Source organism: Ceratotherium simum, chromosome 26 (assembly GCF_057802395.1).
Source record: "Ceratotherium simum simum isolate JZ-2026a chromosome 26, ASM5780239v1, whole genome shotgun sequence".
Classification (NCBI taxonomy): domain Eukaryota; kingdom Metazoa; phylum Chordata; class Mammalia; order Perissodactyla; family Rhinocerotidae; genus Ceratotherium; species Ceratotherium simum.
The window spans coordinates 4,400,251-4,423,146 of record NC_141925.1 but is presented as its reverse complement, the minus strand read 5'-3'; the positions used below and the strand labels follow the sequence as shown (position 1 = coordinate 4,423,146).

At 47.2% G+C, this 22,896-nt stretch overlaps 1 protein-coding gene across 9 annotated transcripts in view; it reads left to right on the top strand.

Annotated features, from left to right (window-relative positions):
- The first annotated feature begins 49 nt into the window (after positions 1-49).
- Positions 50-22,896, top strand: part of ANKS3 (ankyrin repeat and sterile alpha motif domain containing 3) — a 30,690-nt gene continuing 7,843 nt past the window's right edge. For 4 of the 9 annotated variants that reach the window (XM_087449573.1, XM_087449572.1, XM_087449567.1 and 1 more), the window contains exons 1-10: positions 51-163; positions 1,001-1,116; positions 3,071-3,242; positions 5,513-5,711; positions 5,911-6,032; positions 7,267-7,348; positions 7,715-7,768; positions 16,092-16,227; positions 20,153-20,311; positions 22,753-22,890. In XM_087449573.1, coding sequence (XP_087305699.1) covers positions 3,073-3,242; positions 5,513-5,711; positions 5,911-6,032; positions 7,267-7,348; positions 7,715-7,768; positions 16,092-16,227; positions 20,153-20,311; positions 22,753-22,890 — 1,060 coding nt within the window. In that variant the 5' untranslated portion in view covers positions 51-163; positions 1,001-1,116; positions 3,071-3,072. Of the gene's footprint in view, positions 164-267; positions 409-1,000; positions 1,117-3,070; positions 3,243-5,512; positions 5,712-5,910; positions 6,033-6,575; positions 6,826-7,266; positions 7,349-7,714; positions 7,769-16,091; positions 16,228-20,152; positions 20,312-22,752; positions 22,891-22,896 lie in introns of those variants that run through there. The other 5 variants (XM_087449574.1, XM_087449568.1, XM_087449570.1 and 2 more) reach the window with 5 other exon arrangements.

Genomic DNA, 22,896 nt, shown 5'->3' with positions numbered 1-22,896 from the left:
CGGCGTGCTCCGCGCCTCCGGCAACCACTTCCGGGGCGTGCGCGGGGCCGTGGGGTCCGGGCGCTGCGGCGGCGGCGGCCGGCGCGGAGTGAGCCTGGGCGGGCGCGAGCGAGAGTGGGCCGGGGCCCGAGGCCCGAGGCCCGAGGCCCAAGGCCCGGCGCAGGTAGGCTCCGCGGCGGCCCGGCCCCGCCTGGTGCCGGCACCTGTTGCCCGCCTGCGGGGCCCGGCGCGGGGCGTGCGGCCCTGCCGCTGGCTCCTGTGGGTTTATGACTCCGGGCTTCCGCTCCTGCCGCTGTGGAGCGGGGACGATGGAGCCGTGTGCCGCGTGGGCTTACGGGGCGCCCGGGCGCGTCAGTGCCGTCGGTGCTCGGTGCTTCCTAGGGACGCTGCCCGGGGCCTGCGAACGAGGTTGGGGGACCCCGCCGGGGCGGGAGGGGTGCGCCGCGGCGTTTACAGACCTCCTCGTGGGCCTGACGGTCGACCACCACGTCGTTTTTACTTTTTAGTTAAAATATTTTGTTTATTTTTAAAATAACAGATAGTAACCATTTTACAAAATGATTAGAACCGAAAGGTGGAGTGAAAATTAAAGAATCGCATCCCCAGTGCTGCTTCCTGGAGTTAAGTTCTGGAAGCTATATGCCAAAGGCGTTTTCTCCAAGTGTATAAATATGCGTGTGAATGTAATCATTCTTCATAACGAACACGCCATGACTCTAGAGAGTTTGGCCTGTGGCAGGGTGACAGAGGAAGTGATAGGAGCTTTATGGTTCCTTGGCGTCCGAGTTGTCCCTCCATAGGCTCCTTGAGCCGGGCTGGTTCCAGTTGTCCCTCCGCACTCTGCGGGGTCACACGTGTGAGCATCCAGTAGAAGGAGGGATGACATGGCCCCACCCCAGAGAAGGCATTCGGAGGAGAAGAGACACGTCCACAGAAAGCTTGAGGGGTGTATTGAAAGGGGCCCTGAACTGACACTCAGCTCCTTTGGATTCTTGTCCAGGCTCTGTGGGCCAGGACTGTCCAGGTCGGGGTTCTCATCTGCGAGGTGTGAAAGGTGGTGGTTCCAGGAAGTAGGCTTCTGCACTTCATCGCCTACACGCCCCAGCACACGTACAGGTACTCTCACCAATGGCCCATAAATTCCTTGTCCCCCAAATTGGTGGTGTGTTTGTTGTTTGGCCATTTTGGTTGTCACCTGGGACTTGGAAGCATTCTTGAGTAGAGACTGAGGTCTCGGTCCTAAGGGCCCCTGTGAACCACTGTGGTACCTGTAGGCTGTCTGATCGGTTGTGGCCTTCTTTGTTGTCTCCTCTCCCTTTTCTACAATTGCTTCCTTGTTCTTTCCCGCCCAGGGTAGAATAGGAGACAAATGTCATTCCTGGCCTTAAGGGTTCTACTAGGAAGCTAATGACTTGGCCCTGGTTGGTTAGGGTTCCCAGAATAAAGGATTCTCATAATCACTCTTCATCCTGGTGTTGTCCCGTCTCAGGAAAAGTGTCACCCCACAAACTTACCAGCCTATTGCATTCCCTCTTTATCTCCTCACTTTCAAGGGATGCGTAGGTAGATTTCTAGTCAGTTAACATTTGCTGAGCACCAGTCACATCCTAGTTTCTGTCCTGAGGCTTTCTTTCCATTTTTTTCAAAATTTGTTTTTAAAATTTACGTAGAGTAAGATTCACTTATTTTGGTGTTCAGGGCTATGAGTTTTGATAAATGCACAGAGTCATGTATCCAGCAGTCAAGATCCGGAACAGGTCCGTCACCCCCAATTTCATTCTTGCTGTGTCTTTGTGGCCCCTGCACGCCTAACCCCTGGTACCATTGATCTGTCCTTCAACCCTTTAGTTTTATCTTTTCTAGAAAGTCATATAAATGGAATCATACAGCAGATAGCCTTTTGAGTCTGGCTTCTTCCATCCAGCACGGTGCACTTGAGATTTGAGTGTTGCGTGTGTCACCTGTTGGTCCCTTCTGCTTATTGCTGAGTAGCATTCCGTTGTATGGATGTGCCACTGTTTGTGTAGCCATTCTTCCCTGTGTTTTTGTGTGTGTGTGTATGAGAGGAGGACTAGCCCTGAGCTAACATCCTATGCCAATACTCCCCTTTTTCTTGAGGAAGATTGGCCCTGGGCTAACATCCGTGCCCATCTTCCTCCACTTTTTATATGGAATGCCGCCACAGCATGGCTTCACAAGCGGTGCGTTGGTGTGTGCCCGGGATCCGAACCCTCGAACCCCGCGGCCGCCGAAGCGGAGCGCGCACACTTAACCGCTTGCGCCACCGGGCCAGCTCCCTTCCCTGTGTTTTTAACAGCGGCCCTTTGAGACAGTATGTCCCCACTAGGCAGTGAGGAACTGGGGATGGAGAGGCTTAGGAGCAGAAATAAATTTTGATCCAACTCCAAGTCCAGGGTTCTTTCCCACCACACCTGAGAGCTGACTTGGTCCACTGACCCAATTAGCATTTCTTTTTTTTTTTTTTTAATAACTTTTATTTTATTTTATTTTATTTATTTTTTATAATTTTTTATTTATTTATTTCCCCCCAAAGGCCCAGTAGATAGTTGTATGTCACAGCTGCACATCCTTCTAGTTGCTGTATGTGGGACGCGGCCTCAGCATGGCCGGAGAAGCGATGCGTCAGTGCGCGCCCGGGATCCGAACCCAGGCCGCCAGCAGCGGAGCGCGCGCACTTAACCGCTGAGCCACGGGGCTGGCCCCCCAATTAACATCTCTTTACTGCCCATCCGAGAGGTTGTCAGGCTCCTTGAGTTCTGGAGAATTCCCTTTCTGGAATCTGGGGCCTGGGGATTGATGAAGGAAGATACACACTGCAGTTTATGACTCGCCACATATGTTCCTCTTTCTGTCTGGTGACAAGGTCGTACAGCCAGACAACATTTAGTGAAACAAAGTTGTCCAGGGCAGTCCCAGGAGTTGACTGCATTGGGGAGCAGTCTGAGAGGTAGTGACATAGCAGACTACTGCGGGCAGGAGTGTGACCAACCTGTTTCATTCCCTGGAACAACCAGAAGGAAAGACCTAACCCCTGGGCCTCCCTCCACAGCAATGTCGGAGCTCAGCGATGAAGCCAGTGAGCCAGAACTCCTGAACCGCAGCTTGTCCATGTGGCACGGGCTGGGTACACAGGTCAGCCGGGAGGAGCTGGCCGTCCCCTTGGATCTTCACACCGCTGCTTCCATCGGCCAGTATGAAGTGGTGAAGGAATGTGTGCAGCGGTAAGAGATCCTGGGAAAAGTTCTTTCTCCTCCGTTGAGTACCGTCTCAGTGGCATCAGACCCCGCAGAGAAAGATCCGTGAGCTAACGGGGCCTTGCGGGCAGTCGTAGACGTTAGTACGTATGGCAGAGATTAACCCCTTCTTCTCTCGGACAGCTGTCAGTAATGATTTATGCTGGACACTAGTAAGGAAGGCAGTTTTTATTCCTAGGAAGAAAAAGATGGTTTAAACTTTTTTCATAGGCTTAGGAACATTTCAGGCTTACTTTAAGCAGAGTAATTTTATGGTTTTCACTAATTGCAGAAATGCTCAAACAAATGAAACAAAAATAAAGATAGAAAGCGATGCCCTGTGGCCTTCTTTTCCAAGGGCGTTTGTTTTCATCCCCATGCCCTCCTCTCCCCACTAGCTTCTGTCATGGTGGGGGGGGGGCGTGGTTCGTCTTCCCCTTCCCCTCTGGAGGATTGCTTCCTGGACTAACTGCCCACAAGCTGCTTTTACTAATCTCATACATCTGTGAAGTCCCAATACCACTGCAGTGGCCCTCAGCTATGTCTTGTTTGTAGTACAATATGATACTTAGTAAGGATCTGTCTCCTTGCCTCCATGCCCTTAGGTCCACCACACTTCACGCTCACTGTCTCATAGATAACTTGGGGAAACATCTATGTGTGTACCTACATGGGCCTTTTCCAGTTCCCGGGGAGCCACAGCGAACCCTCACCGAAGCCCCTGATTTCTGGTGCCCAAGTCATAGCATCACTTATAAATCCTGGCCAATCAAGTACAAGTACACTGTGGTAAAGGATGATCTGTCCCACTCCTCTACCAGGTGGCCTTAGGAATGTGTAGCTGAGTACGCAGGCAGCACATCCCCCTCAGAGGGTCTCTGAGACCCCCGTTATAACTCTGCTCCTTTGACATTCTCGGGCTTTTAAGCCTTTGAGTGTGCTGTTAAAATGCACAGTCCAGAGCAGCTCCACGGAGGAGAAGAGGGAAGCATTTGTGTTCTGATTGGGATTGTGATGCTAGCTGAGACTGAGGTTTGCTCACAGTAAGCACAGAGTAGGGACCCGAGGGGAGCTGGAGGCATCAGAAGGGAGGATTAGGCTGAAGCGCAGGTGCGAGAGCCTCCGAGCCGCTCTGCCAAGGGTCATGCTCCTCTCTCTCCATGTGGAATTGAGTGCTCTGTCAGTGAAAGTCATGTGGTAAAGATGAACTGGTCTCCATGCGGCTCTCCCAGCCAGTGGGAATGCCACTTCATTCCTGGGAGCAGGACCTTCCGGAATGGCTGCATGGGCATGCAAGTGACAGAGTCAGTAGAAGATGCTAGTGAATGGAAAATCATTGTCTGGTGTAGCTTAATGTGTGTCTGCCTGTGAGAGGCATAAACTGTGTGGACCGACTATCAGTTGTTCCCTCCACTGGAGGGAGAGATAGTGGAGGAGGAAAGCCTGCGGGGCATGAACTGTGTAGGGTGTACCTGGAAGTAGATATCATTTCCATACCCCAACCCCAAAGTCTGGGTTGGGAGGCACACATCTTTTTCCTGTGGGAAACGCTTTTCCAGAATTTTAGTGGAAATCAGTGAGAAAGATAGGATTCTCTGGTCATGGATTTTCCAACAGTGTTTCTGTAGGGTGAGGTGACAAAGGAGAAATCACTTGCAGTGGAACTCATCCGTCGTCTGAGTCTCTTTCTCCTCCACCCAGCACTGGACTAGCAGACTCTGGTCTGTGGGTTGAAGGTAGTCAAGGCTCCAGGTCAAGGTTTCTTGACCTCGGCACTACTGACAATCTGGGCCAAATCATTCTTTGTTGTGGGGGGCTGCCCTGTGTGCTATAGGAAGTTTAACAGCATCCCTGGCCTCTGCCCACTAGATGCCAGTAGCTTTTTCCTCCCCAGTTGTGACAACCAGATATGTCTCCAGACTTTGCCAAATGTCTCCTGGGAGGCAAAATTATCCCTGGTTGAGAACCATATCTAGCTGGTGGTAGGAAAGGAGAGAATTGCTGGCCCTGGGATAGGAGGAGGGGGCAGAGGACAATGTGACATCAGAGGAGGGAGACAAACGCTAAGGACTTTGCCGAGGCAAATGTCACCATTTCCCCGCCTGCCTTCCCCCAGCCCCAGTGATGTCCAGGGTGGCAGATATTCTGCTTCCTGTCAGCACTTCCCGCTCTTTCTCTTGGCCTGGCCTTGCCGCCGGCTTTGGTAAAGCCCCCATGTGAGCGGCTGGGCATGCCTAGCATATCTTACATTTGTTTAGGAGAGAGTTAGATTTGAATAAGAAGAATGGTGGTGGCTGGACCCCGCTGATGTATGCCTCCTACATTGGACACGATACCATCGTGCACCTGCTGCTCGAGGCGGGGGTGAGTGTGAATGTGCCGACCCCGGAAGGGCAGACTCCACTGATGCTGGCTTCCAGCTGTGGCAACGAGAGCATCGCCTACTTTCTCCTCCAGGTGAGCTACGAGGGGGCTCAGGCCCAGAAACCGGAGGGGCTCCCCGGCCGCTCTGGCAGAGACGTGAACTACTGCAGGCCCTGGTGTGCGTGCACGTGCTCGTGTCATCACTTCGATTCTTTCAGCATGGCAGCCTGGAGGGTGCCCACCCCGCGCAGAGGAGACGAGGCCGTAACGAGCATTCTGTGTTCTCTTGAAGCAAGGTGCTGAGCTAGAAATGAAGGACATTCAAGGCTGGACTGCCCTTTTCCACTGCACCAGCGCTGGGCACCAGCAGATGGTCAAGTTCCTTTTGGACAGTGGAGCGAATGCCAACGTGAGGTGATTACCAGGTCTTAAGTGGCCATGGGAGTGGGCTTGGTCACTTCTACCTCTGAGGAGGACAACTGTAGAGGCAGCTACAGGCCAGAGTGCAGGCGGCCCCTGCCTCGGTATGGGAGGGTCAAGACAACAGGGCAGAAAGGACAGTCCCGCCTGGGATCCTAGCTTTTTCACGCATCTGTCAGGTGACGTTGGGTGCGGCACTTTAAGCTCGCTGAGCCTCATTTTCTTTATCTGAAAACTGGAGGTAGCAATACCTATGTCATAGAGTCTAGAGTCGTTAGAAGAAATACATGTTCTGTCGTATGCCAGGGGCCTAGTGTAGTGAATGGCACTTAATTGACATGCATTAGATGCTAATTCTTTTCTCCTTTGTGCCTTTTGTATGGATCAGGTGAGGTGATGCTTTGAAGACAGTAGTGAGTTTTGTAAGCCTGAAGGGATATTATTGCCTAAAGTGTGTCATGACGATAATTTCCTTTCAACACAGCTTCCAGCTGGCACTGTGCACACCCCCTGGCTGATGTCATCCATCATATGACACACCGTAGCCTTACATGCCACTGAGAAAGAAAAAAATGGTACTAGTTAAAATGCAACTCGCCTATGGATTTTAAGACACATTCTGACTTCAGAGGTGTTAAAATGTGAGAAAGGTGTGTCTTAGGGTGGATGACACTGAGTATTCAGCTTGGTTCCTGTCTTCTGGACCAGCATGAGAACAGTGAGGGTTAGGAGCACTCTGAAGACAGCGCTGAGTGAACCGTAACCGAGCACAGAGAATAAGCACCAGGTACTAGGCGTAGAAGGGCAGGGTAGATGATGTGTCCTGGAGCCTGGGGAGGGATCCTGGAGGATGGTAACTCAGACGATGGGATCTGGATGGGCGGGTAGAACGTTAGCTTTCTGTGGGCAGTGAAGCGCAGCAGCTTTTCGCTCGTGATTCAAGTGGAGATGTAGAGATGGCAGGCGGAAGCAGCTTAGAAGGAGGGAGGATAGGGAGACGTTGTCTTTGGGACAGAAGACTGGAGCTGGGGGTAGAAACCACAAGAGTTTGTGGGCTGCTGTGTGGATATGCACTTTCTCATCTCTCCCTGTTAATTCTTGCGAGAGGGAGGCCTCTACGCTTGGGGTGGACGGCTTGGCACCATCCTGCTTTTGTCTGCAGCAGAGAAGCTTCTGCCTGGCAGACCTTCTCTCCACAAGTCATCTGACTGTGGCCTCTGTCTTGCAGGGAGCCGATATATGGATTTACTCCTTTGATGGAAGCAGCGGCCGCTGGCCATGAGATAATCGTGCAGTATTTTCTGAATCATGTAAGTGACTCTATTTATTAGCTTACAGTTTAGTCACAGTAAGTGAACAATCATCACTGAAGTATAAACTATAAGAGAATTTTCTGATACATGGAAATAACTGCTCTTTATCTCTTTATTCAACACATTTTCATTGAGTATCTATTGATGCCAAGTGTTGAGTGGTGCCTAGGCGTTAGGGGTACAGTGGTGAGTAAAAATAGACACCTATTCCTGTGATAATTTTGAAAATACTTTTATTCGAAAAGTATGGAAAATATATTTTAAAAAGTAAATAGCACTCATCATCCCATTACTTAAAAAATAGAGAGAGAAAGAAGGCAAAGATCCTTCTCCCTTCTCAGCCACTCCCTGTTCCTCCCCAAGATGGCCACTTGGTGTGATAAAGAGACACCCAGGACTTCTCCTCTGCTTGGAAAGGTATGTCTAGAGACATCTGCAGACACACTGTTTGTTTTGAACAAAGTGGGATTCTACTGGATGTTTGCTCTGCAGCTTTTAAAAAATAACTTACTGTGCCATAGACATTTTATTCTTGTACAGTATTCCGTGTATAATCCCTGCCATAATTAATTTAATCAGTTTCTTATTAGTCGAAACGTAGGTTTCCAGCATTTTGCAGTTATAACCAGTGCTCCAGAAGATGTCTGTGTACACATAGCTTGAGTACACATGCAGTTATTTCTGTATGCTGTACTTCTACAAGAGGAGTTGCTGGTGCTCACATTTTAAATTTAATAGGGCCTAATAAAAAGACAATTATAGGCAAAGGATCTGAATAAACGTTTTTCCATAGAAGACATACAGATGGCCAATAAGCATGTGAAAAATGCTTGATGTCATTAGTCATCAGGGAAATGCAAATCAAAACTACTAGGATGTCTCTAATAAAAAAAACCAGACAAGGGGCCGGCCCAGTGGCATAGTGGTTAAGTCTGCTTCAGCAGGCTGGGGTTCATGGGTTCAGATCCCAGGCGTGGACCTACACACTGCTCATTGAGCCACGCTGTGGTGGCATCCCACTTACAAAATAGAGGAAGATTGGCACAAATGTTAGCTCAGGGACAATCTTCCTCAAGCAAAAAGAGGAAGATTGGCAACAGATGTTAGCTCAGGGCCAATCTTCGTCACCAAAAAAACAAAAAAACCAGACGATAACAAGAGGTGGTGAGGATGTGGAGAAATCAGAACCCTCATACGCTACTGGCAGGAATGTACAATGATGCTGCGTCTTTGGAAGACAGTCTGGCAATTCCTCAAACAGTTAAACATATAGTTACCATATGACCCAGCACTTCTACTGCTAGGTATATACACAAGAGAATTATATACCAAGTCCATGCAAAAACTTACACACAAATGACCATAGCAGTGTTATTCATAATAGCCAAAAGGTGGAAACAACACAGATGTCCAACCCAAATGATAAATGGAAAAATAAAATGTGGTCTTTCCATACAAGGGAATATTAATTGGCCACAAAGGAATGAAGTACTAATACATGCTACAATATGGATGAACCTTGAAAACATTATGCTGAGTCAAAGAAGCCAGTCACAAAGGACCATGTATTGTATGATTCCTTTTATATGAAGTGTCCAGAATAAGCAAGTCTTTAGAGACAGAAGGTAGATTAATGGTTGCCTACAACTGGGGGGGGATGGGAAGATTGGGGAGAGCATGATGGTTAAGGGGTACAGGATTTCCTTTTAGGGTGATGAACCTGTTCTAAAATTGATTGTGGTAATGGTTGCCTGCCATTGAATTGTGCACTGTAAGTGGGTGAATTTCATGGTATGTGTATAGCTTAATAAAGTTGTTAAAGAAATCCGGTGGAAGAAATATTTAGTAAGTCCTAACAAATTCCTACTAAAAAGGTTGTCCTCTGTGTCCTTCCCACCAGTAATCTACGAAGGTACCCATTTCCTCTCATCCTCACCAGCCCCGGATGTTTCCCATCTTAAGTTTTTGCCCATCTCATGGGAGAAAAGTGGCATCTCGCTTTGGTTTGTACTTATTAATGAGGTTTAACATTTTAAAATATGTTTATTTGCCATTTGTATTTCTTTTATAGGAATTGTCTCTATGTTTTGAGGCCAGTTTTCTATTGGATAGTTGTTTTTTCTTACTTATTGGTGGGAACTTTAGAATAGTAAAATGTTAGCATGCTGTATCTTTTAAAAATAGGATTTAGGGGGCTGGGCATGGGGCCTAGTGGTTAAATTCAGTGTGCTCTGCTTTGGCGGCCCGGATTCGGTTCCCGGGAGCAGACCTACTCCACTTGTTGGTGGCCGTGCTGTGACGGCGACCCACATACAAAATAGAGGAAGACTGGCACAGATGTTAGCTCAGGGCCAATCTTCCTCAGCAAAAAAAAAAAAGAATTTGGGGACCGTACATTAACATGGTAAAAACGAGGATGAGACAGAAGGTACGCAGTGAGCCTGCCTCCCACCTCTGCCTCAGTCCCTCGATCGCTCTCCCCATGTCTGCTCCTCAGCTTGCTTGTTTTTTTTAAAACTTAACTGTCCTGGAGATTGTTGTGTAGCAGCATATATAAAGCTCTCTTCTCTCTCTTTTTTTGTGGCTGCATGGTACTGCCTTGAAGGGATGAATGAGAGTTTCTTGAACAGTGGTCTAAGATAGAGTTAGGTCGCTGCCAACCGTTTGCTCTTCTGCACAGTGCTGTGGAGAATATCTGTGCACAGGTATCTCTGCACACATGTGAGACCACATCTGTACCGTTCAGTACTGTAGGTGGCAGTTCTGGGTGAAGCGTTAAGTACAGTCTCAACACGGATGTTGCCAAATTGCCATCCAAAGAGCAAGTTGTACCAACTGACACTCTTTCCACAGCAGCAAGAATTCTGAATCTTAAATTATGAAGTACTTGAAACATACAAAAAAGTACAGAAGACAATATTCATAAGCTAATGCATGTGATCCAGAGGTAACCTGTGCACACGATGGTCTGTGCCTTTCCTGTCCCTGATTTTACACTTTTCACCACATAACTGTGTGTCCTTAAGCAATGAACAGACTTGTTTTATATATTTTACAGATTTACGTAAATAATGCACCAGACTGTATGTGTCATTCAGCAGAGCGTTGGTACGTGTAGACGTAGTTCACTCATTTTAACAGCTCTGTATTTATGGACTGTATGAATATATTACATTTACCCATTCCTTTCTTAGGGGACGTTTAAGTTGTGTCCACTCTGCTATTCCTAACAGCACTGCAGTTGGCATTGTTTTTTACCTGTCTTCTTGCGCATGTGGGAAGGGATTTCTTTGGATCAGGATGTGTTCTTCAAAGCCGAATTGTTGGTGTGTAGGGTGGGTTCGTCTTCACCCCTACTATTCATAGGACAGAGAGCTTCTTCCACAGCTGTCCCCTCGACACTCCTCTCATTGGGTTTGGTGGCTCTTGTCTCCTGCACCCTCAATAGCACTGGGTACGTGGTTTCACAGGAGCTGTCTCCTGTTGACTTTTGCCTTTCCCTGATTTCTGGTGAGGTTGAGCATCTTTTCATACATTTATTGGCCATTTGGACTTACTTTTCTGCAAATAATTATTCTTTGAAGGTAATTGCACTCACACATACAAGGCATCCTTAAGACATAGTAGAGAGTCAAGAATAGATGGGTAGGGGCCCAGAACTGAAAAGCATAACCTCTGCTTCTGAGTTTAGAGTCTGATTTTAAGTAAGGTACAACTGGAGATTGTAAGGGACAGTTACTCTCACAGTTTTTTAAACAGAAAACATTGGAAAATCAGACTTTAGATCATTTATCTACATGCAGATTACGCCCTCATTTTGGTGCCTTTACTCCCCAGCTGGGTCTGAGATTGTGTGTGGGCACCTCATATTGAGTGAAAACAAATTGTGTTGGATTTCTTTGGGGAATTTTTTTTTTTTTTTTTTTTTTTGCTGAGGAGGATTTGCCCTGAGCTAACATCTGTTGCCAATGTTCCTCTTTTTGTATGTGAGCTGCCACAACAGCATGGCCACTGTCTGACGAGTGGTGTAGGTCCTTCCCTGGGAAAAGAACCCAGGCTGCTGAAGTGGACTGCACTGAACATAACCACTAGGCCACTGGGGCTGGCCCTAGAAAAATTTTTAAATTTTAAATTTTGAAATAATTTCAGACTTAAAGAAATGTCACAAAATAGTACACAGATTAGTACCTTCACTAAATTCCCCAAATGTTAACATTTCACCTCATTTTCTTTATCAGTCTCTCTATATTTATATACATATTATATTTTTGGAACCATTTGAAAGTAAGTTGCTGCCATAATGCCCTTTTCCCCCTAAATACTTTAGTGTGTATTTCCTAAAAACAAGAATTTTCAGGGCCAGCCCGGTGGCGTAGCGGTTAAGTTTGCATGCTCTGCTCTGTGGCCCAGGGTTCGCCAGTTTGGATCTTGGGCGTGGACCTACTCACCACTCATCAAGCCATGCTGAGGAAGCGTCCCACATAGAAGAACTAGCAGGACCTACAACTAGGATACACAACTAGGTACTGGGCCTTTGGGGAGAAAAAAGAAAAAAGAGGAAGATTGGCAACAGATGTTAGCTCAGGGCCAATCTTCCTCAAACAAAAAGAAAAGAATTTTCTCTTTCATAATCACATACAATGATCAAATTCAGGAAATCAACAGTGAGTTCTTCTCCAGCGCACCAATCAGGAATCGAAAGTGTTGGTCAATTCCAGGTGATTGCTTTCTGGCTTAGGGGGCCGGCGGGCATGGCCTGGAGTTCATGGTGATGGGCCAGGTTGTTCTGCTGCCGAGGAGGCTGTCTGGTAGCCCTGTGCGGATGCCCCTCGTTCCCTGCAGATGTCCTCCTGCTCAGTCATGGTTAGACTGCAGGGAGCCGGAGGGGTGGGCCCACCTGGTCTCCTGCCCTGCCCCTCCAGATCCAGGCTCCCTCCTCGGAGATGTAGAAGTGGGTGAGGCCCGGCACCCTGTGCTCTTGGCCAGGGGAGAAAAGGGCTGTAGCTGCTTCCCTTGCACCTCCTTTCCCGTCTTCCCTTGGGGCCAGCCCCCTGCAGCTCAGTCGGGGCAGGAGGATCTGGGCATGTCTGGGCCTCTCTCAGGAGAGAGCTGAGAGCTGAAGCCCTGGCCCTCAGCTTGAGGAGTGTGCCCACCATGATACTGCTCTGTGGTCTCTCAGCTTTTTGATCCCACTTTCCTGTCAGTTAAAATGAATTTTGATCATGTACTTTCTAATAATAAATTATGTACATAATAAAATAGGTAGAAAAATAGAAAAAAATTTAAAGGATAAATAAATAGAAATTCTAATATTTTCTTCCCTCATCTCAGGGATATTCCTTTTCTCGGTTCTGTTTTCTTCCTCATTTCTTACTCACTAAGAGTAGTATTACTGCTATTTTTCTCCTTTAGCATAATCTGAAATTGAAGTCTTCCAGGCTTCAAAACAGATATTCGTTAAAACCCTACAGTACAGATGGTATTGTTTGTTCTGGTTGAAACCTTTGGGTTCCTTCTGTCAAACTGAAACTAGAAATTACCTTTTTTTCCCCCAGTTTTATTGAGATGTAATTGACATACATCATTGTATAAGTTTAAGGTGTGCAGCATAATGATTTGACTTACTTATATTGTGAAATGATTACCACAAGTTTAGTTAACATCCTTCATCTTATATAGATACAAATATATATATGTATACTTTTTTTCCTTGTGATGAGCACTCTTAGGGTTTACTTTGTTAACAACTTGCATGTATGCCACACGGCAGTAGTGCCTGTAGTCATCATGTTGTACATTACATCCCCGTACTTATTTATCTTATAACTGGAATTTTCTGCCTTTTGACCACTTTCATCCAATTCCCCTTCCCTTTACCCCCCTAGAAACTGTCTTTTAAGGCTGAAGCTTTCATAGCTGATTTCATTCTTTTTTTGTGTGTGTGTGTGTGAGGAAGATCAGCCCTGAGCTAACATCCGTGCTAATCCTCCTCTTTTTGCTAAGGAAGACCGGCTCTGAGCTAATATCTATTGCCAATCCTCCTCCTTTTTTTTTTTTTCCCCCAAAGCCTCAGTAGATAGTTGTATGTCATAGTTGCACATCCTTCTAGTTGCTGTATGTGGGACACAGCCTCAGCATGGCCGCACAAGCGATGCGTCGGTGCGCACCCGGGATCCGAACCCGGGTCGCCAGTGGCAGAGCGTGCGCACTTAACCACTAAGCCACAGGGCCGGCCCCTCATAGCTGATTTCTAACCAGAGCTCTGGAAAGTGGGGGATTATAGAAAGTAAAGTTCAATTAGGCTCTTGTAAAAATGGGGTTTTTTCCTTCCAGAGGGAAGTGTGATAATCACCTTCTGTACTGGGCTCAACCGAGACTGTCCGTTGATCATAGTTTTTCAAAATAGGGGAAAAGAGTATATATATAATTATTTATTATACACGTGATATATATTTGCTATAAAAGAATTAGAAAGTACAGTTAAGTGAAAAGAAAGCAAAAATCACTCATAATCCCATCACCCAGAGAGAGCACATGTTAACACACTGTCAAATTTCCATCTAGTTTTTTAAGAGATGTGTATTTTAAGTCAAAGTGGAATCCCGTTATACAAAACGTTTTGTGATACACTTTTCTTCTCTTACGATGTCATGTGCACACCTGTCCGCGTTACTGCAAACCCTTGGACCTGTCACATCAGTGGGTGGGTGGTGTTCCATTGTGTAGATGTGTTCGCACTTACTCACTAATGCCATGTTTTAGGCTCTTTCCATTCTCACTGTGCTAAATGCTGCAGGGAAGACCCTAAACGTTAGTGTATGTCCTTAATTATTTCCCGAGGTGAAATTCCTAGAAGTGGCATTGCTGAGTCAAAGGGTCTCTGCACTTTTAACATTTTCACTTCCTCCTCCTAGTTTGCCTCCAGAGCACTGAGCTCCAGTACCCCACCCTCAGACACGAGACTGCACTGCTGAAACTTTTAAAGATTTTATTTATTCAGTTTTTTCCCCCCAAAGCCCCAGTAGATAGTTGTACGTCATAGGTTCACATCCTTCTAGTTGCTGTACGTGGTACTCGGCCTCGCGTTGGACGGAGAAGTGGTGCCTCGGGGCGCTCCCGGGATCCGAACCCCGGGCCGCCAGCATCAGAGCGCGCGCACTTAACCGCTAAGCCACGGGGCCGGCCCTGCTGAAACTTTTAAAATGGAAAGCTTATTGGGCTTTTCCCATTTCAAAAGTAAACATGCTCATAGTAGTAAGTTTAGAAATTATAGAAGTATAGACCGTTAAGAAGAGGGGAAAATGCCCGTTACCTTACTGCCGAAAGGGAAGAAGACTATCCTCTACCCACTCTGGGTCTTTTCTGGCTGGGCTACAAATTAAATTGACATGAGACTGAATAGCAGGAGAAGATCAAACAAAGCTTTATAACAGGTACACATGGGAGAAACCAGGGAAACTGAGTTTCTCAACAAATGGTGAGGTTTTCACCTTAAATAGCATATTCAGGTAGACAAAGGAGGATGTTGGGGGGGAGAGTCAGCTATGGGGGATTACCAGAAAGCACAGTAATCAAGAGTATGCAGATTAAGTCCTAGCCTTCCACACTGATAAGCGTTTCTAGAGGTAAGGTCATCCTCCCTTCTTCCAGGTACAGAGAGGGAGATACCTTTACAAATGGAGATTTCCCTTCAACAGACCTTTGATGAGAAAGGGCTTAGCAAGGACCCTCCAGTCTGTCACTTTTAGGCAGTTTAGAGGAAAGTGAAATGTCTTTCAGAGAAAATAATCAAGATAAAGAGACATATGTTGAGGTGGCCAATTCTGATCTCCCACACTGCTTGAGAATCACATCAACAGTTTGGGCATGTTTCCATCCAGTATTGCTTTCTGTTCACTTGCTTGTTTTGCTGCAGTTGTGTACAGTTTTGTATCATGGTCCTTTTTTAAACTTGGTTATACCAATTATTTGTAAATACCTGCATTTAGGGCAGTCACATAGCTGACTCTCCACTGTGAGCGTATAAGTTGTCTCCAGGTTTTCATTATTGCAAATATGTTGTGCTGAACATCTTTGTGCGTTAATGCTTTCTCTGTATTTCGGGTTATTTCCTTAGGATAGAGTCGCAGAAGTGGAATTACGGTGCTGAAGATTATAAGTACTTCTTTTTAGGGCTTTGGATAACAGTTACCAAATTCTGTTTCAGAAGTGTGGTGCTCATTCTGATTATGATTTGTAAAGGCTGCTTCTCTAGTGAATCTGTTGTCTCCAGTTTTCTCTGTGCGAAGAGAAGCAAAGTGAGTTGGACACTTGCCCAGGTGTACAGGGTGAAGGCTGGGCTTCCCGCACAGCAGCCTGCTGTGTATCCTTCCCCACCCTGAGCACGTGCCTGCCTCTCTCCACTAAGCCACCCCCAGGCGGCTGCACACCAAAGGAGAGTGAACCTGCAGAGCTGCTGCAGCTGTCAGGTGACTGGATTACTGCTCCTTTTGATGAGGCAGCAAGCCCCCCAGCCCCATCCTTCACTTACTCCTTCGTTAAGGAGAGAGTGAGAGACCACACAGGACTTTGCCTCTTTCTCATGCAGATGTGGGGTTGTAGAAGACACAGGACCAGACCTTTCTAGGGTGGTGGTAAGAAGCAGGCGCACTTCCTCTTCTCATCCAGGGTCCACCGCCCGGAAGTGAGGGTGCTTTGCAGCAGAGCTTTCTAACTCGTGTTCTTTCCCAAACTTCCACAGGGTGTCCAAGTGGATACGAGAGACCACAGTGGAGCCACAGCCCGGATGCTGGCCAAGCAGTACGGACACATGAAGATTGTGGGGTTGATAGACGCTCACCTGCCTTCTCTGCCCAAGAGCCTTTATCGGAGCCCAGGTACGTGCCTCTGCGCTCTGCCAGAGTCCCACGGGAGAAAGAAGACCCCTCCTGCTCTGGCTCCCACCTGCTCCCCTGAGGTCTGGCTCCTGCAGCCTTGCTCCCCACTCTTCTCTGCCTCCCCCGGTGACTCCATCGTGCAGTGAAGCTTGGGGCCCGCTTGTCTAATGGGAGGAGACAAGGGAGAGTGTAGAGGGGTACCTGCCAGGTGAAGATGTGCACAGGATGTGGGGCGGGTGGCGCCCACGAGAGGTAGGGCAGCCTCACAAAGGGGATCGCTGCCGGGGTTTTTTCTTGACTTTGCTTATGGTGTTTGTTGCCATGCCAAATGTTTTAATTTTATACAGTCAAATTCATCAATCTTTTATTGCCTTTGGATTTTGAGTCACAGAAAATCTTTCCCTGTGCCCTGGTTGTACAGGAATTTGCCAGTGTTTTCTTCCAATATTTACATGGTTTCATTCTTTTATTTAGATTTCTGATCCATTTACACTTTATTTTCATGCATGATGTGAGGTGTGTTTTTTTTTCAGATAGCTCCCCAGTTGTCCTAGCATCATTTATTTAAAAGTCTGTCTTTGCCCTAGTGATCTGAGAGGCCGTCTTTGCCATACATACCAAGTTTCCATCTGTGCTCCGGTCTGTTTCTGGACTTTCTGTCCTGTTCCACTGTCTCTGTATTCGCACACCAGACCCTTACTGTTGTAATTAGAGGAGCTTTTTGTGATATGTTCTACTATCTAGTGGGGCTAGTCTCCCTCATTACTTTCCTTTTCCAGTGTTTTTTAGCTATTGCTTGTTTATTATTCTGTATGAACTTGTCTAGCTCCTTAAAAACAGGGTGTTGATATTGAGATTGTGGCAAATTGATAAATTAACTACCCCTTTATGTTGTTGAGTCATCGTGTCTAACAATAAGGGATGTCCTTTTGTTCAGGTTTTAGATTTTTCCTCATATACGTTTTATATGTAACGTAAGTTTATTACTAAGTGATTTTCCTTTAATAAGTGTAGAATTTTGTCAAAGGCTTTTTCTCTTTTTTTTTGTGAGGAAGATCAGCCCTGTGCTAACATCTGTGCCCATCTTCCTCCACTTTACATGGGACGCTGCCACAGCATGGCCTGACAAGCAGTGCATCGGTGCGCGCCCGGGATCCGAACCCGGGTCACCAGTGGCGGAGCGCGCGCACTTAACCACTACGCCATGGGGCTGACCCCTCAAAGCTTTTTCAACATCTATGGAAATGATTGTGAATTTTTTCCTTAGATCTGTTAATACGGCATATTATATTAATGAATTTCCTAATAATGAACCAACTTTACATTCTTGGCATAAATCCCACTTGGTGTATTAGTTTCTTAATGTGGTGTTGGATTCTGTTTGCTAATATTTTATTTAGTGTTTTTGTATGGTTATTCATTCATAAATGATACTGGTTTGTAATTTTCTTCATTTGTTCTGTCTTCTTCAGGTATAGGTCCCACCATTATACTTGCTTCCTAAAATGAATGGAGAAGTTTTCCTTCTCTTTTTGTGCTCTGGAACAGTTTATGCAGCATTGGTACCCCATGGTCTTTGAAGGTTTAGTGGGATTCTCCTATGAAACCACCTGGGCCTGGTCTGTCTTTGGGGGGGGGTATTCCCTTGATAAGTTTTTCAATTTCTTCTATAGAAATTGATCTGCTGAAGCTTTCTAATTTCACTGGGGTCAATTTTGGTAAACTGTCTTTTCCTAGGAAATAGTTTCATCCAGGATTTCAAACTTATTTACATAGAGTTCCATAAAATCGTTTTTTCTCTCTCTCTCTTTTAAAAGTGCCTTCTGTTTCAGCGGTTCCTTCCCCTCATCAATCCTCATTCTGCCTGCCTTCAGTCTCAGCCATTTCTCTCTGACCATTTACTTCCCTTCCATCTCTTTCAGTCTTTGGTTGTTTTCTTACTTTTCTTCAATGCTTCTGGTTTAGTTTCTGTTCAGATCTGTTCTTCCTTGGGCACCTTGTAATTTAGTCTTCATTTTGTAATTTGACTTTTTTTTTTTCCATTTCTTTCCTGAGTTCAGTTTTCTTCTCTCACTATTCCGTGTGTGTGCGTGTGTGTGTATTTGTTCTCACTTGTTGAGTTTCTGGTTCAGGATGCTCTTTCCGATCCCCAGATGCTGTTGAAGGCTGTGTCGGTTCAGAGTGTCGTCTTACAGTTGTCTTCTGCCTACTCCTTGTTGGTTTTTTGGTGGGGGTGCGGCATTTTCACTTGCTGAAGTGTTGGGCTCTCCCTTCCGCATCCTCCCTGTAGTTGTATGTGGATGAAGATCACTTGTGTTTCTCACAGGCGGGACTCAGCGGCCTGGCTAGCGTGTGAGTCCTGGTTCAGGAGCTCCCTCCGCTCAGTGTCACAAGGAGAGTCTCCTTACTGGATGGCTGTTTTTTTGGAGGGGGATGTAGTTAGGCCAGTGGTTGCATATCCTCTGATATGTTTTTGTCTTGCCAGATCCTGAACGTCCCCTGCTTGCTTTTTTCCTCACTGCCCAGTTTCCAAAAGGTGCCTCTCTCCAGAAGTGTGGCTGTTCTAAGACCGCTCCCACAGGTCCCATGTGTGTTCAGTCACTTCCCTGTGGTCGTGCTCCGCTCCGCTAGGATTCTTTCTCAGTGTTTCTGCCTGTAGAATGGACTTTGTCTTTCTAGGGGTGACGTTGGCACTGCCTTCCCCTCGTCTCTCTTCTGTGTGGCTTTCTCTAGCCTTGCTTTGCTCCGCGCAGAGAATTGGGGTGAGCGAGCAAGAAGTCTCTCTGCTAGGAACGGGTGTTTGTCTCCCCCTCAGGGGGTGAGGAACTTTGAGGTCTGTGGGCTCTCTGCTCCAGGTTACGTTGAAGGTGTGGGGTTTGTGTGGTTCTGTCTGTGATTCTTGCTGACTCGGGCAGGTTTGAGAGGATGTGTCAGGACGCTCAGATTCATGGAGCCGCCTTTTCCTTGCTTTTCCCTCCCTTGTACATTTATTTTTTATGACGCTTTCATCTTCTGCTTGGACGGGACCATGGTCTCCTGGCAGCAAGATCCTGGAGCAGGTGGGAGTGAGGTGAACTGGGAAAGGAGGGAGTGGTCCATGAGTTTGGAACCTGGGCCAGGCAGCCGCTGAGTTGAGCTGTCACTTCACACCTGAGTGGGCCACTCCCCTTCCAGGGCTGGCTCAGCGGGTGCCCTTCCTGGCCTCAGGGTTGTTTTGTGATAAACCAGCTCACATGAGTGCAGTGGTAATGAAGGGCCTCTCTGCGTCTTCACTCCTGTACCCACTCCAAAATGAGATCTTATCAGCTAGGAGCTTTACACCAGTCAGTCCCTGAATCTTGCCTTCTAGGTGTGATGAAATGTGGAAAACCCTGAAAAGCTATACAATCCTAACAGCTGTAGGCACACTGAGCTCTGAGGCTCAGGTGGGTGGTGGTTTGGAACCCTTCCTAAAACAGCACACACAGCCATCGTGTGGCTTGTTTCCCAAGAAGTTGTCCAGGTTGAGAATATAAAATTGCTAAGAAGTTGTAACTGATGTTGTCATATGTTTATGAAGCGATGGATCTTACCACTTCAATTTAGAATAAAATTTATTTCTGATTGTAAACTGAATATATGCTTGTTATAAAAAATTCTGAAAACCCAGACAAAGAGAGGAATAAGAATTAGACTCCCATCATGACAAACTTTTTCAGCTCAGCCTCATACTTAGCAAGATTGCTGTCCCCTAGATGTCCCCGTGGCTCTTCTGAGCAGTGGACTGGCCCATTCTGTCATTTTGTACAAGTGAAGTCCTGGGAAACACACTTTTCTCCTTAATTTAAGAAAACAAATTAAGATCATTTTCTTCCAGTTTACCATGAGAATTAGTAAATTAGTCCACCACTGAACAGATTGTCTAATTTTGGTGTTTGACCCACAGAAAAATATGAAGATCTAAGCTCTTCGGATGAATCATGTCCTGTTCCTCACAGACAGAGGCCCTGTCGGAAGAAGGGCCTCAGCATCCATGAGGGGCCGCGAGCCTTGGCCAGGATCACAGCTATCGGGCTGGGAGGCAAGACCCAGCGGCCTTGCTATGGTGAGTGTTCCCCATTTCCTGATGGCTCTTTGACAGGGCATTCTAAGATTCTGTCTTGACAATGAACAACTCACAGGCTCCTAAAATGTGGGCCACTCGGTGGGAGCAACAGCTCAAGGATTCAGAATTGATTACAGTGGTGGAAACACATTAGTCATTGGCTAGCTCTTGGGCTTTGGGTCATTCTTTGATTATCCTTTTCATTGGTTAAAATTATAAATAGAACTTTCTTTCTAGTAGCAGGAATGTAGCTAAGCTCAGATTTCATTCATCACATGGTGGGTCAGCTGTGGCAGGGAAGATGTGACCTTGGAGTCTCACTTCCTGTCTGCCCACATCACCTGGGCAGAAAACCTTAACACTTTTGCCGGCCACGAGTGGGATGTGCCTCTGGGGCAGGCCAGGGGTGACTCTGCTCTTGCTCTCTCTTCTCAAGGTGACTGATTTGATGCTCAAACCCTCCTGAGAGCTGTTAGATGGTACACTTGGTGGGGTAGATTCCTAGACTCCGAGTTTCCAGATCTGCTGAGTTTATCCTCAAATTGTCGGCTCTTGAATGTCTAGTGCAGTGCTCTTGGGGACGGTGGGGGGCGCTGCCAGTTCTCGGGGCGAGTTGGGTTTGATGCTCACGCTCTTGCTCTGGCCTGACCAAGTGATCAGACTTAGGATGAGTTACATCTTCCTCTGACGTCTGTCACCCATCAGTGGCCAGGCTGAGGCTGCTAGTCTAGTGGGCTGGGTAGATGGGCCCTTCTCCTGAGCAAGCATCCCTCTGAAGCCTAGGCTTGTAAGAAACCAATTTTGCCAGTCAGAGGAGACCAGGTTTCAGTCGAGAGTATATGAGTAACTTGATTCGCTTCTAAGACCCTTGGAAGGAGTCCTGGGTTGAGAACTCCAGGCCTCCCTTCTCCTTGAAGCGGTGGGCTGACTGGGCCCCTGGGGAGGGCCCTCCTCCAGCTCCTGCCAACAGGGTCGGGGCACACCTTGTATCCTGTCTGGCATGCTGGTAAGCATGTAGCTCTGGGACATTTGGCTGAGTTGTTCTTTTTTGAGTGGCAGAGTGTGTTCCTTCTAAGGAGTCCATGCTACCTGTCCCACCCTGAGGTGTGGTGGGGGCATAGGAAGGACAGGTCTTGCCCTGGGGTAGGGTGTGTAATTAATCTGTGTAGCCATATAACCGATGCTTTTTTTTTTTTTTTAAAGATTTTTATTTATTTATTTATTTTTCCCCCCAAAGCCCCAGCAGATTGTTGTATGTCATAGTTGCACATCCTTCTAGTTGCTGTATGTGGGACGCGGCCTCAGCATGGCCAGAGAGGCGGTGCGTCGGTGCGCGCCCGGGATCCGAACCCGGGCCGCCAGCGGCGGAGCTCGCACATTTAACCGCTAAGCCACGGGGCCAGCCCCAATGCTTTTTTTAAACATAGAATTCTTTCGAGTTACTGAAATAATCTGTGGCTGAGGCCTATTTCTACCTAGTTCTTTTTATGCACGCACAGAGAAGGCTGGAAGAACGTTCACCAGAGCAGTGATGGTAGTTGTCTCTCAGTTGTAGCATTTCAAGAGAGTTTTGTTTTTTCCCTCTTAAACTTTGTGATATTTAAGTTTTCTATAGGTGCATATATTCTCTTTGCCAACAATTAAAAAACATTTTGAATGATAAATAGCATGTGCTGATTGTAAAAAGTCTCAATATCTACGGAGTGGTGTAAAGAAGAAAATAAGTTACCCATGGCCCCATGATCTCTTTTATGCAAATAAATGTACTTTCTGTGGGGAAGGGGCAGGGGCAAAATTGAAATTAAACCCTCTGGCTCGAGTTCTGCCTTTTCTCCTTGTTTTCTTGCAGGCAGATCCGTTCAAAGGTTATGTAATTTGGTGTGACTGCTGTTAATTTTTAGCCCAGGGCCTCCTACCTCCCTGCTCAGCCGGGTCTCTTTCCAGCTGGGCTGGCAGACCTGAGGGGGAGCACTCCTGATGCCGTGTTGGAAAGACTCAGGGAAAATGAAGCCTACTGTGTCTCCAGCTAAAAGGAACCCCAGTGCTGTAGTTTTTGTTTGGCTCAAGAGTCTGTAGATACAGCTTACATTTCCTGCTCTTTGCATTCGGAAGAGAAACAGCATGGTGTGATGGAAGGGCCCCGGGCTTGACCGGGTGCCAGTCCTGACTCTACCGTGCATTTGCCATGGGATGCAAACTGGTCTCCGCACCCCTTGGAGCCTGTCTCCGCGCCTGCAGGCTGCACGGAACAGTTATATCCAGGGTGCTGTGGTGAGTAGGTGGGATAATGGCCAGGAAGATACGAGTTTCCTTCCTGCCGGCCTGCAGCCTGGGTCTTCCCTCATGCCGAGGCTCCTCTGAGGAGGTGGTTGCTTTTGGAAGGAGGAACTTGTCTTCTCTTTTGTGTTCATGTGGGTTTATGTGCCCTATTCTTTCCACAGAGCAGGCGCCTCCCCGGGGCTATGTCACCTTCAACAGCAGTGACGAGAACCCCCTGGAAGAGAGGGGCCTCTGCTACAGGGACGTCACCTCCCCCATCAATGACCGGGACGTGGAGAGCAGCAGCAGCAGCAGCCGGGGTGCGC